At 40.3% G+C, this 14,442-nt stretch overlaps 2 protein-coding genes across 3 annotated transcripts in view; both read right to left on the reverse strand.

Annotated features, from left to right (window-relative positions):
* Nucleotides 1–474: 474 nt before the first annotated feature.
* On the reverse strand, nucleotides 475–9,789 carry LOC146654119 (uncharacterized). 2 transcript variants are annotated; one of them, XM_085380764.1, is made up of 6 exons: nucleotides 9,686–9,789; nucleotides 4,823–5,434; nucleotides 3,671–3,952; nucleotides 3,284–3,561; nucleotides 1,421–1,608; nucleotides 475–1,084 (listed from the first exon to the last, which is right to left on the reverse strand). In XM_085380764.1, exons 2-6 carry the CDS (start codon nucleotides 5,430–5,432, stop codon nucleotides 781–783), a joined length of 1,662 nt encoding a protein of 553 aa, XP_085236890.1. In that variant the 5' UTR covers nucleotides 5,433–5,434; nucleotides 9,686–9,789; the 3' UTR covers nucleotides 475–780. The 2 variants fall into 2 exon arrangements, with proteins under 2 accessions (XP_085236890.1, XP_085236889.1); XM_085380763.1 differs by lacking the exon at nucleotides 9,686–9,789 and adding an exon at nucleotides 6,845–6,981 and having other exon boundaries at nucleotides 476–1,084.
* A 2,456-nt stretch (nucleotides 9,790–12,245) lies between these two features.
* ppp1r37 (protein phosphatase 1, regulatory subunit 37) overlaps nucleotides 12,246–14,442 on the reverse strand; it is a 56,317-nt gene continuing 54,120 nt past the window's right edge. The window contains exon 13 of the mRNA XM_085380762.1: nucleotides 12,246–14,194. The gene's annotated coding sequence lies outside the window, so the exon portion shown is untranslated. The remainder of the gene's footprint in view (nucleotides 14,195–14,442) is intronic.

Consider the following 14,442-nt stretch of genomic DNA (forward strand, 5'->3'; position numbering starts at 1 on the left):
GTATTGCCTTTGGGTGTGTTGTGCTGAATAGAAATATTATTATATAGCATTCAAATTATAAATAAAAGACTAAAAATGAGAAATGCATAAAGCCTATTGATCAGATGATGTAAAGCGGTTTTAACAGCTGTAAACGGTTTCTAGAGGCATCTCAGGCACATCTCACACATAGCTGAACTCACCTCCTGCTCTTCTCTTCTTGCTTCATGGGACTTTGACTTAAACACAAGATATTTTTCAAGATCACAAAGATGTTTAGCAGGGATAAGAAGGACTCACATGGTTTACACTTACAGGAAATTTACCCATAAATGTTTGTTATTGTATTTTAGATTAACTCCAACTTTTCCACACAGTATCAAACTCGTGTAATGTTGCAAATATAGCATTTCACGATGAGTTATAGCTGTAGCCAAATTTTAATCATAGAATGATATTTGGAGTGAACAATCTGGAGCAGTGAATCATTTTTATTACTTCTTACTCCTGTTTAAAAAAAAACAGAACATATTAGAATGAAGATTTGTTTTATTGTACAACTTGGAAACACTAACAGAGTTTTCAGGCACAAGTATGGCGACATAGGGGATTACAAAAAAAATCGAAACCATTTTACTACACACTGCATAAAATTTCTTGGAGTAGCACCACAAAACTCGAGACTGATATTGAGCTTATTCGGGTCATTTTATTTCCTCACATTTCACCATCTTCCCCTCTCCGTCATGAAATGAATGTGATGATTAATTTCTTTCCTCCGTGGTTATTCTTTGGTTATTGTCAGAGAAAAGTGTTCTCAATGATCAAAGTCTGAGGCTCTTCCTTTGTTTCTCCACTCGGTGGCGCCAGGAGGCTCTGGATCGCCTCCTCTGGAGGAGAACAGCACATACTCCTGGCACAGGGTTTTCCGCAGGAAAGACTGCACGCCAGGGGAGGTGGTGGTGAGGGGTCCTCTCTGTGGATAACAGGAGAAGCTCCGTCCTCGCTGCCTAACGAGGTGGAATCAAACTCTGGTTGAACAGTGCAGCAGCTCACACCTGCACTTCGCAGCACTTTAGTGACTCCAGACATCATTTCAGCACACCTGCATACATGTGAAATGAACCTGCATCAATAAAATGTCGCATTTTGAATTTAGACAGATCATATTTATGATAGCCACTCAGCAGTGACAGTTAAAGTGAGACTGGTGGTCACATTTTGACCACCATGTTATTATTCTTTGACTCTATTAGAGTAACCTTGCATTATGCAAAGTTAGAAAAGGATCCTTATTTAACATAGAATGGAAATAGAATGCTAGAATAAAAACGTTTAGTTAGATATGTGCACAACAGCTCCTCTTTAAGTACATTCCCAACTAAATACTCAGTGCTGACTGTCAGAACACCACCGAAGAACAGAAACCTATTCGTCTCACCTGTGTGCTGGAAATCCCGTGTAGCAGTGCAGATGAACAGAGGCCACAATGAGGGATTCAGTTAACTGCCAGACGTGGAGGTCGTGCACAGCCTGCACTCCAGGCAAGCATGCAATCCTCCGCCCAAGATCAGTAACGCAAATATGTGGTGGTGTGGCCTGTTGTAGCAGCAGCCCATACCTGTACAACTACAGAGGGAAGCAAGAGTGAAAACAGAGGCCTGTACTACAAAACACACTTTGGAAGTGCCAGAAAGTGATTGGCAGCATTTGAAGTGTTGTCAGAGAATATGGAAAAGGGAAATAGCTGCAAACCTATAATATTATTATATATATCATATATAACCTTATTGTAAATCCTGTGGACTGCCCTCTATCAAAATATATATACATACATGTATATATATTCATACATATACATGGATATGGCACATAAAGAAAATGGATACAAATGTCAATAATAGACATTCAGTCAGACTTTTGCACAGAGAACCAGGATGGTCTAAAGTTTGTTTTTGTTTATTTGTGTTTGTTTTTTCACAAAAAAAGCACCTAAAGTGGAGTTTTTTCTGATGAAAAGCAGTAAAGAAAAATCAGTAAAAATGAAAATCAATAAAGACTCTTAGATACAAATGTAGTTTTTTTCCCCTGTTGGCTGCAACCAATTTTATTGTTCTATAAACCAGAATATCTGACTCTCAAACAGAGCAACTATTTGCGTCTGCTGACCTTATATCGAATTTATTAAGCCTACATTTGAATTATGTTTTTATATCTATTCCTGACTTGCTTGCAGACATTTAAACCACCAATTTAATGTGAAAAACTGTATTTTACACATTAATTTATTCAAATACTTGATTTTAATCCACCAGAATCTCTTGTCCATAACTGCATTATTTCCTTCCTGACTTCAAATTGGCTAAAACTTACTAATGCACTAAGTCTATACCTGTCTTACTTACCAAAGTGCTTAAAGCACAAGCATATTCTAACTGTACTTTTAATAATAAACTACTGTACACTGCTTTTCCTCTCACACACTCTCATAGTGTGGATTTACAGTTGTGTTGTTTTCAGTCCGCATTACGTGTTTAACCTCTTCATAGTTTTCCTGCAATATAATTTTATTTGTAAAATCAGTTGCTCTGCTGCCAGTTAACTAAGTAGATTATAGAAAGATACTCTGCTTGAGATGAACTCATCTGTCATGCCAGCTCTGTTCTAGGATGCCCTCTGGACCCAGTGGAGGTGGTGAGTGACAGGAGAATGGCGGCTAAGCTGTCATCACTGTTGGACAACATCTCCCACCCCATGCAGCAGACTGTGACAGCACTGAGCAGCTCCTTCAGTGGGAGACTGCGGCACCCACGGTGTGGGACGGAGAGATTTCGCAGGTCTTTCCTCCCCACTGCTGTCAGACTCCACAACAAAGACTTTAACTGAACAAACACACACATCCACACATGTGCAATAACACTAAGTGCAATAATCTTTTCTGGCATCGTTGTATTTTTACTCAGTTGTATATAGCATTCGTATTCTATTTTTATCTTATTGTATATTTTTATTCTATTTTATTCTACTGTATATAGTATATTATTTTATTCTATTCTGTACAGCTGTGTACTGTATTTATTCTTATTGTATTCTAATTTTTGCGTCATAACTTTTGCACTGTCCACTTCCTGCTGTGACAAAACAAATTTCCCACGTGTGGGACTAATAAAGGTTATCTTATCTTATCTTATCTTATCTTATCTTATCTATTCTGGATGCAGACTAGAGGCCTGTCTCCAGACCTTTCAAATGATTACAACTTTAAGTGTGTAGTTTAGCATGACATAAACACACAGAGCGTGACCTGCGGTGCAGAGGTGGCAATCAGCGTAATGACAGCCAGCAGAGAGAGGCCAGGATCCAGGTAAACCAGGAGGCAGCAGGCACCAGAGCTGTCGATGACCTCCGGGAGGATCAGTAGCATCACCAGACTGTTGATCAGGCCCAGAAGAGACGTAAAAACTCCCTGAGTGACAAAGATCAATGACAGGAGTCTGATGGGCCAGCGGTTGGTTGGAACCGGATTCTCAGTATGAGGTAATGACTTGCAGACGTCAGAGGTTTTAGACGCATTTTGACTCTCTGAAATAAGAGAAAAGAGCAAAACACATGCTTTGAAACTGTTGTTTGGGCTAAAACACAGGAACCTGAACAGAAAAAAAGTGGACAGTCTACAGAGCTGAAGTGTTACCATGATGTCCCATGCAGGTGTTGTGTTCAGGATTCTCTGTGAAATCACTCTGACCCTTACAAGCCTTCGAATCTTCAGCACTGCTCGCTACTTTAAATCCAGGCGGGTGAACTTCTGGCTGTTGTTGCTGACTTTGGGCGTCAGTGTCAGGGATGCTGGAGGTTACCGGATTGCAGAGGACGAGCGCCTTGCTGTGGAGCATATCGTGCATAGCAGACTCAACTTTTGATACACTCGTGTCTTCGAATTCCTCTTGGCCCATGGATTGCTCCTCAGCCAGGACTGTGGGAGTGGAACACAGGAATGAAAAGCAAACATGGACACCATTTGATCTTCCTTACAGCTGAATATACACTGCATAGCTACATTAGAGTACATAGCTAATAATCCATTCCCAACGTCTACATGCACTTGGCCTAATCTAGCCATTAAAAAAAAGCTTTCTACTCTTCTATAAATTGATAATTATTTTTGAAAATCAACTATTGTGGCAGCCTTACCAAGATGTTACAAATACAACTAATTCTAGCAACCAAGGGTGCACCAATATATCTCTTTATCTGCTGAAGTAAAGTGAAATGTGTTGTAATCTACTGTGTCATTTGTAAGCAGCCACATTTAGTGTGAATGGGAACTTAGCCATGTCCAACCCCTTATTTCTTCATCATTTTAAGCCAATACATGCTGGCTGTAGCTTTATGTTTATTATACCGTCTAATCATTTCATTCCTCTTGTGTGATTCTCATTCTAGAAGTCTACTGAAGTATCTTTGCATGATTCACAGATCAAAATAATCTTTATTCCTCTTATATTGAAACTTGGCAGCAGCTCAGTTCATCTTCTGCATGAAACAAGCTGTTTTAGCTCTTTAATGCTTTAATACCTTTAAATCAGCAGCAAGTGGGCAGGGCGTCTGTGCTTGCAGCAGAGTACAGATATTAATATGTATGTGAGTGTAAAATATATAAGAAAAGAATATAAGAAAAAACAAGAGTGACTAAAAAAACAGATCTCAGGTCTGCGGTTTGAAGCTGTAAATCTGCAGGATTGGATCAATGCTTACCATCCCTGATGGTACAATGAGCCGAAGAGTTGTGTGCAGGTAAATAAATTAGCCCTTTACCTTCTTTCATTATTTTTTTGTGTGTTACCTTTTTGGTTAACTAGTAGGTGAGATCCAGTCTCTTCCTCGCCCACCCCGGTCTTCTTATGTCGCAGAAGATCACAGCTCAGCCCGAACACAAGCATCTTATAGAGCGTGCTGACTACTCCAACCACCACAAGCAGCTGGGGTTGATGCACTGGGTGTGGCTTCAGGAAAAAGTGGATAATTTCCATGGAGTATGAAATACATAAGGAGACCAGTAGGAGGGTAGAAATGAAAACCCTCACAACCTGAACCCTGCTGTTGTGGTAAGACAGACCGCAGTTTAGAGCTGCAGGGGAAATCTTTGGGGAGAAGGGCTGATGAGGGTTGACCACTGATGGTGTCTCATGGTTAGGCTGAGCAGTGACTGTCTGGCTACCAGCTGGAGGTTCAATGGAGGAAGCATGTGGAGAAGTAGAGGGCTCCAAAGCGGAGAGCGATGTTTTAATTGTGCTTGCAGTCTGAGGAAGAGGAAGAGCCAGGTGCATGAGGATGAAGAGCGTGTGGAAACCATCCACCAGGGTGATGAGAGACTTACACAGCTGACTGATGGCGATCTCGCACATCAGCAGCAGAATGGTCACTCCCAGCATGGACCAGTGTAACACCCGCATTCCTGCAATTAAGAGTACAGAAACATTCAAAACACTCAGAATCTGAGACCCCACTGTTTGCACTGAGGTCTAACATGAAGGGCGACAGTCACATAACACATGAACAGGTGACTATAACCACATGTTCTGGCATAATAATAAATAATAAGTGATGACCATTTATAGCTCAATCTAAGTGGAGATGTTTGTTGAAAAAACAGCATGTTAGCACTAACACCTGATACCAGCTACCAAGCACGGTGGTGGGAGTGTAAGGATTTGGATTTGTTTTGCAGCCACAGGGCCTGTGCACCTTGCAGCCATGCAACATGAACTCTTCTGTATGCAAAAATATCTTACAGTCAAATCTGAGGCCATCTGTCCGACAGCTAAAGCTCGGCTGAAATGGGATCATGCAACGGGACAGTGATCCTAAGCTAAGCAGGAAATCTACAACAGAATGCCAAAAGAGCCAAGGTGTTGTAATGACCAGGTCAAAGTCAGAACCTCATCTGACTGAAAGGCTGTGGTAAGACTTTCAAGGGAGCCCACAAATCTCAGCGAACTGAAGCAAATAATGTGAGAGGATAAAGTCACAGGGATGAGATGTATGTACTTTCTCACAGGCCTAGATAGAGTCTTTTGAAAAACTTCTTTCTTAACAACATGTATGCAAACCATTTATGCATCCAATGGTTGAATGTGTTATTATTTTAAAGTCAAGAAAAAAAGGAGTGAGAGAGTGAAATTCATAAAAAAAAATAATAACTTCAATAACTATTGAAATCCATCCATTCACTGATTTTCTCAACTGCTGATCCAGTTGAGGGCCATGGGAGAGCTGGAGCATATTTTTCAGCTATCATAGAGCAACAGGCAGGTTACACCCTGGAGAGTTCATCATCCACCGCAGGAGCTACAAACGGGTCAAATGTTTCACAAAAATGAACATTTCAGAGTTAAGAGCTGAATTCTATCCCTGAAGTCAGATTAAGTTTTGTCCTTGCCTGAAGAAACAAACTCAAAGAGCTACACTTTGTGTTGTGATGTTGCAAAAGCATCTGTTACACTCAAGGTCAGGATGTCAGCTGCATGAGCCCATACAATTCACACAATTCACCACATGCCTCTGTGCCGTCTGGTGCACTCATGACTTCTCAGCATACGCGCACTGATGATTGAATAAGTAGAACTCTTATACATGAAATGAAGCATTGCACCTTTTGAGGGCTTTTTGTTTGGTACTTTAAAAGTCATTTAAAGCCTTTTATTACTCTCGCGATTAAAATCTTGAGCTAAAGACGACTTTTTTTTTTTTATAATTGCAGCAGTCTTGGTTTCAGAGAAACAACTTTTCAAACAAGAACACGTTTCAATCATGAAACCTACGACCAACTTTCCACAGCATGTCATATATTCTTAAGTTCATTTACCCCAGAAAAGTGGATGTCCCTCAGCCGGCACTAAAAGGTAAGTTGGACTCCTGGATGTGATCCGTGCAGCTGAAGCTGAAAAGTGTCATTCATGGTGCTCACCATCTCTCACTCTCTCTGTCCCACCACACTCCTCCTCTGCTGTAATCACAGTCATGTGAGCAGGGGAGGGTGTGGGTGGGATCATCCCTCGTTGGTGGGAGAAAATACGTTGAAAATACGTTCACACGGCCCACCCACTCTTCAGATACCCTCCAAGCAGATCAAGTGAAGCTTATTTGCACTAATTAAACCCTGATTGTGTTGTCAGGATTATATAATGCCATCATGAGGTGAGACCTTCTCAGCTCTGCCTTAAACTATTTAGGATACTGGCATCCAGTCAATATTATAGCTCCATTACCAATGGACTTGCTGCCTTCAGCTGGCCTGTCTAATTATAGTGGGAATCAGGGTATAACACTCTATTATAATTTGGAATAAACTAAATACTAAACACTCTCTAAGCCCCCTACTGGTAATAAAATGTTCATTCAGATATTCATTCAAGTATTTGCAGTTTATGTACTGATTATTTCATCGTCTATTTCTTGAAATATTTATCAAAGGAGGCAGAAATATCATATTTACTGGGATTCGCATATTCTTATATTTATTCTATATATTCATACATACGATCTACAGCACATTTGTGGGGAGAAACATTCATGCTTCGATGTCAAATCTAAGCTCATGTGAGGCTGTATGTTTGCCAGCTCAGTTTGTGTCAATGGGCCAAAATTTGATGAGTGAATTCCTAATGCTTTGTTCCACAGGCAGAAGGGTCAACAAAAAGTCAATGTTCAGATCACACATAAGAGTTTTCTCCATAAGAAGGCGAGTACTTTAGTGTATTTGCAGTAATTTAAGTTTAATCAAGAATCGTTTTAAAATCTTTCCTTTTTAAAAAAAAAAATTCCTTAGCCCCTGTGAGCTCGGTGGATGTGCTGCACCCTCTCTGTCCCCCTCTCATGATCCTACTATGACGCTGCAGTCCCATCGGCCCCTGCTCCTTAGTGTCAGCGTGAGGGGGGTTGTTTCAGTCCACTGGACTGTGGATCAACAGGCCAGATAGGGGCTGACACCACAGATAAATCCCTACTGTTTCACCAGCATGCCAGCACATTCCTGAGGCACAGCTAAACCCAAGGAAAGACCCAGCGAGGAAGCATTTGATCACTTGTCGCTGTCCCGAAACAGAAAGAGGGAGCCATAAAGTTTGAAATATGGCCTGTTATACCAATTTCCCCCACCTCTGTTTTTTTTTATTCTGGGACTGTGAATCAGTGAATCAAAGCTTAAAATCTTTACACTGACCCTGCAGCCCCTCTAGAGGTTTTATCTCTTCCAGCAATCTAAAAATAAAACTCTGACACATATTTGTATATAATTGCTTAAACATCAAAGAGTCATCAAGCAACCCCAAAGGACATGCCGTTCTTTAAAACACCTGTGCCTGTCTGGGTCTAAATGATTAATTATTCATTTCTGGTTGAGTTCATGTTAGTGGTGGGGAAACATGGTTAGGTTGTATTTTTTCTTCTTCACAGAGGGTTGGCATCCTACTTAAGAAAGGATAAGGCACCCTTGTTAACTATCTCACATTAACAGTTAATCGAGATCACATTAGTCATTTTAAATATGCTCAATAGCATTTCTGCACTCTGTGACTTTCTTTTGGCCCTCCTTCTCGGGCCTGTTGCCTGAGAAAATCCAAGGCTGTCCCATAAGTCTTTTGATTTTTCGAGATAGTTGTACATAACTAAATGTGATGGCTAAAAAGACAACAACAAAAAAAGCCACCTTTAGCCTATGTGCAGCAATTACATGCTCACTAAATAAAATAGTCTGGATGGCAACTAAAATGCTTCAGTTGGGAATGTTAAAGGAAATGTTTTAGTATTAGATCCAGTTCAGCTAGTTTTGGTTTAGCTTTAGCTCAAAGCTCACAACAAACTCCATAGATGCCAGCTAAAACAATAAGCTTGTTCAAACATACAGATTCAAGAATTAATACATTTCAGTGGTGAACTTGGTATAATTATCAGATCAAACTGCATCTTATTTATTGATGAAAAATAAATATTTAGGTATCATTGGTATCATAGCCAGTACAATATGTTGTTTTTAGAGGTGTTTAGGTGATATCTGAGAGTTCATTGGATATAATACAAATACTGTGCTAGTATAAACATATATCCATGAAAACTACATCCAGCTTTTTCTGAGGTGGTCTTGACCAAAGAAATTCCTCTCATCTGCCAACTTAGACTAAATAAACAAATCAAATCCTGGATGGATGCCAACAGGAGGAAACCAAAAACGGAGATGCACTCTTGAAATCACACTTCATTTTAATATTGATTAAGAGAACACTGAAAGAAAGGGGAAGCTCACTGATCTGGCCCACTTAATATTAAAGTGAGCCATATGAGGCCCTCGATGTAAAAAGAATTTGACAACAAGACTAAGCACAGTAAGAATCCAAATAACACAGATGAGCTCTGTGTGATAGACAAATTTTGATCAAAGAATTACATAAAGAATTTTAACATCACGACCCTACGATATATAGCTGACACTCAGAAAATTATTCATGCTTTTATTTCCTCTTAGTTCGATTTCGGTAAAGGCCTTGTATGTCAGAAAAAAAGTCATAGCTTCCAAGTGAGCAGCTGCTGTCTCAAGAATTTAGCTCTGTTTAATCCAGCGTCCCTGTGTGCACATGAAAAGCAATTTCCTTTGAATCGTTCTTCACTAGAAGAAAATCTGTGTCCAGTTAATATTTATTAAACCACATACCTGGTCCTGCTCCTTGCTGTGGGCAGTTATCAGCTTTTTCTACTTGAGGAAATTAAACGTCGGTGGAGAGATTCAAGAAAACTTCACACTGATGAACTTTTCAGCCATCTGCCCCGAGGTCCACAATCACATGCCTCGTACCAGCGTGGAGATAAACAAGCCTCAGGTGCTTTTCGAGCCATATGATAAGTCACAAAAGAAGAAAACGCAGGAGGCCAACAGAACATTAGGAATGTTTTATTTCAACGAGAATTTCCCCACGGATGCAACAAAACCAAAACTCTGTGCAGCAACAGTGTCACACAGTTTGTGTCCCGAGATGTAAGAGTCCAGACTGAGAAGAAAATCCTCCAAATCTACACCGAACGTGATTACACTACACTGACTGCAGGGCAGGTTTGGGTGGGTGATTACAGGCACTGATGACAGGAAGGACGTTTTGTGGCATCACAGATAACTGTTGCAATCGGTGAACACAGAAGAAAACTGAAGATTGAATGAATGTAGGCCTGTGGTTCCAAACTTGAGGGCTAACATTAAAATATATTTCTTTTCTTCTTAAATAATCGAGTAGTTTGGTGTCTGGCCTCTGGAAAATGACATAATTAAAAATGAATTAATAATAACAAACCAGCTGAGTGGTCAGAGCATCGCCCCTTACAGCAGTTGAAGTAAAGGAAAGATCACAGTTTCTGTTTACAACTGTAAAAGTTTACAAACATGAAAAACAAAAAAATAGTGATTCAAAATGCAAAGATGAGCCATTTCTGGTACTTTCTTCAGCATTTCAGGATTCATAATGTAACTTTGAAAACAAAAAACAAAGAAACTCTGTGACATTTACTTGAAACTTGCACCACTTTGGGGCCTCTTCTCAATTTTCTCTCATTCTTATATAATTGGGCGGGGTGGATTTGTGTGGTCAAGAATTTGTATAGTAAAACATACAGAGCAGAGCTCCCATCGTTCTCCACACCTTCACTCCAGGACAGCCTACTACACCCTAGAGGGATGAGTCGGTTCACACTGGGGAATAGTTTCAGGAGAGGGAAGTGTTTCTCCTGGAATCTCTGTGGTGTTCTAATAATAACGCCATGACTTCTTTTTGTTTTATACTTAATTTCAAAGGCATGAAATAGAAATGACCATAGGACAGGAGGGAGAGAGAAACAAGGATCTTAAGGAACAAAAGAAGGTAGCTAAAACATGCTTTTCTCCTTTTTCTGAAGCCAACTTTAAATTTAAAGGCTGTGAAACCCTGGTGCAGAGAAATGGGACACTTGTTTATTTTCCATCAGCCTGCTATGAAATTTGACTGACGATAAATCCAAACGAGTCCCCTGGTGCCAGTTGGTAAATGCTAGGAAACAGCCTCATTATTCACAAAATGAAACATGCAAATATTTAGCAAAGAATAAAAATAAATGAATAAATGTTGAACAGGTGGACAGAGTATAAAGATTTTCACACTTATTGATGTCTTCATGGAGTTTTTGTAATGCTACTTTTAGCAACTTCCTTATTGACAATCGGTCACCACAGCAGGCAGCACGTTTGATTTGATAGATTTATTTATGTAGGTGCCAGGTGCACTTCTTGACATCACCACAGAGGGATTTGTATCTCCTCCCCAGGATCCTTCTCCATTGTGAAGCGAATGAATAAACCACTGCAGTATTGAGCCACCAGAAATACAACGATAAAGTCAGCTTTCAAAAAACACCTTAATTTCAAATCTTTTCTTACGATTGAGATAATATGTGAAGACCTGAAACTAACAGTATACTCTCATTACATCAGCCAAACATGTCCTATAAAGAGTAAAATGCATGGATGTGTCAGTGCGTTTGGTCACACAGTATTTTAGTCCTGGTCAAGTTCTTAACATGGGGATCTTTGCTCAATAAGTTGCTATGGTCTACTGTAAAATTGTCTTATCTGAAAACAAATAAATTAAGCATCCAAAGCAAAAAGCAGAGGACTGTCTTAAGATCTTTCATTTTTGGAGCGTCTTCAGGTTGGGTATCACTGGTCTAAAGTGACTCAAATGTAGAGATGTCTCATGTATAAGTCCGATTTCTGTTAGTTGGAGCAAAAGGTGTGTGTGTGTGTGTGTGTGTGTTGGTGGTTGTTAATCAGAATTTGAGAACAGCCTGACAAGCTTGAAAAGTGTGCATGCAACTTGAAACTATGTGTAAAAAACAAAAACAAAAACCACATTAATGACACAGCATCCGACGTTCAAGTAACATCGTTATCAGTGACAGGCTTTGGTTTAACGTGCCTGCGAGGAGCCGCTCAGCAGTGCAGAAAACAAGCCAAAAAGAACAAAAGAGCAACAGCACATTTCTTTCCTTTCAGAGGAGCCGTAATCATGTCAGTGCTGCTTGCTGCACTTCTTAACACCATTTTAATTGCCGTTACTGCAACATATTGAGCCTGGTCTGTTATTACATTATTTGTAACCCAAAACTTCATCCAAATCATTCTTGCTGTCATTCATGCATTCGTGTGCAGCTCCAAGTGGAGTATTTTCCATTGAAACATACATTCAGTCATATTATTAGTTATTACATGCATTTATTTGAGGAACAAATTTTGCCATACATAACTTTGTGATTACCAGCACAGTTTAATTAAGTTAACAAATTATTCTTTAAAAAAAAGAAAAATCTAAAATTAAAGCATTACAAACAGTGGGAGCAAACTATCGTTTGGGTGTAGAAGAGCAGGAAGGTTGAATGCTGCTCCGTCGGCAGGAAAAGAAATCCAACCTGCCGGTATCTGCTTCAGGGAGGAATTATCAAAGTAGAGATACCGTCCAACTGCCCTGCTCTGAAAAACTATGGTCAGGAGTTGGATTTTTACAGACATCAGCACGTGATTCTGCTCAGACTGTGATCTCCTTTGGGCCTGTGGGGAAACAGCCATCACTGCCCCCTTGTGGCCACAGATTCACACAGCAGCGCAGCTTTAAAATATGTTGCCTCTTATGCCCACCGCTTCTTTGTTTTGCTGTTACCGTTTCTAATCATTCAATCTTATTTACCCTTCCTCTCATTTTTATTAGAGCCCCTCCCCCCTCAAAAAACAAAAGAAAAACTAAATATTTCCCCTAGTGTGATATGATATATACATCAAAAACTTTAAAGCAAACCCCTAATCAGAAGAAAGGAAAGGAAAATGGGGGGGGGGGGGGGGGGGGGGTCAAATAAATCAGAGGGCTCATAAAATAAATATAAAGTAATTGATTTCTCAAAACAGCCAAACAAAAAACCTGGACACCTGCCCCCTTAGGAAAAAAATCAAAACAACACTGAATCTGAAGTGGTGAGACTGAAGGCAACATGATGAGGAGCGAGAACATAGGGGAGAGATGGCACGAAGTGCCAGTGGAAGACTGAGGGACCGGAGGAAAAGAGCGGGGAGATGACGACTGAGACCAGGCTGTTTTTCCTTACACTTTCACACAACAAAGATCAATCGAATAAAGCAATCACTGAGCTGCAGAGAATCAAAGGAAAAACTGATTTTTGCCCCGTATCGCCCAGAAATAAATCAACCAAAATCAGACGTATACATTTCTGATATTCACTAAAGTTTTCTTTTCTTTTCAGCGGGGAACAAATCACCGACTCGGTGAACTCTAAAAAGCATTTTTATTGTAGCAGAAGCGAGCGGGAGACGGTTGCAGCTCCTCCGCGTCAGATCTGAAAGGTCTGAGCGGTGGTGGGAACGCCGATTCCTGAGGGGCCAAAGTGAGTACAGGAGGAGAAAACAAACAGGAGAGGTCACTTTGGCAGAAGTCCCTTAGAGTTTAAAGGAGGGAGTGGGAGACACGCACACAGAAAATGTTGACACTTAAACAGACACGTTAACAACTTCAGCTTCTGTGGATATAAAAGCCTTAAAGAGCGACCTACTCCAACCTCAAGTGTTTAAGCCAGCAGGTCTGATGGGCAGGGTCTACCACTGTTCTTTTGTCTTCTGTCACTTCACATCATCTGTTATTGTCTTTGTGTATGTATGTTACAAAAAATCCTTTTAATTACTTTTTTTTTTTTTTTAATCATTGTGGAGACCTACAGAAGAGCGCAAGGAGCTGTGAGGAAGGTCCGTCTTTGGTTAGTGTTTCATCCTCTCTCTTTTGTCCCCACACTTCTCTTCATGTAAAGATTGCGGCTGACAAAATGTAGTGACAACAGGTTGAACTTTATTTCTCTCCCCCTCATTTCGCATATTCAATGTGCATGTGTGTTTCAGTGGTTGGGTGTAGTGTGGATGTGGAGGGTCTCCTTATGTCACAACTGAGCTCCACAGGCAAATCTTGCCCTTCAAGTCTTTTCCATTATTTGTTTGTATCTTCCTGTACAGAGCTGCGAGTTTAACACTGGGTCTTCTGTCCTTTATGAGAATGCTGTGTTGGAGGTTATGACAAAAACTTGAAGGGCAACCAGTCACGTAGCAAAGCCAGACAACTTATGCTGTTTTCACCTGTCCCGACAGTCCCTGTGGAAGCAGGAGAGAGGAGATAAACGTTTTAGAAACTGAACTTTGATCCGAACCACGTTTAAATATTTCATTAACCACACCATGAAGCTGTATTCATGTACACACCAGAAAATGGTCCATTTCACAATCATTTGCACTACAGAATATACTCTTTGTGGTTCAGTGGAGGAAATGTGAGCAAGATATACTTGTATATAAATCCACTTGGCCTTCACATATCAGCACAATCCAGCACCCCCCACACA

Source organism: Rhamphochromis longiceps, linkage group LG14 (genome assembly GCF_057381845.1).
Source record: "Rhamphochromis longiceps isolate RC_006_pf linkage group LG14, R_longiceps_female_GT1.1, whole genome shotgun sequence".
Lineage (NCBI taxonomy): Eukaryota > Metazoa > Chordata > Actinopteri > Cichliformes > Cichlidae > Rhamphochromis > Rhamphochromis longiceps.

Excerpts from the sequence above, each read along its gene's own strand:
- LOC146654119 (XM_085380764.1), bottom strand. The coding sequence starts at position 5,432 with ATGCGGGTGTTACACTGGTCCATGCTGGGAGTGACCATTCTGCTGCTG. Across the intron at positions 3,953-4,822 it reads CCTACTAGTTAACCAAAAAG|TCCTGGCTGAGGAGCAATCC; the intron begins GTAACACACAAA and ends CCACTCCCACAG. Across the intron at positions 1,085-1,420 it reads ACGGGATTTCCAGCACACAG|GTGTGCTGAAATGATGTCTG; the intron begins GTGAGACGAATA and ends ACATGTATGCAG.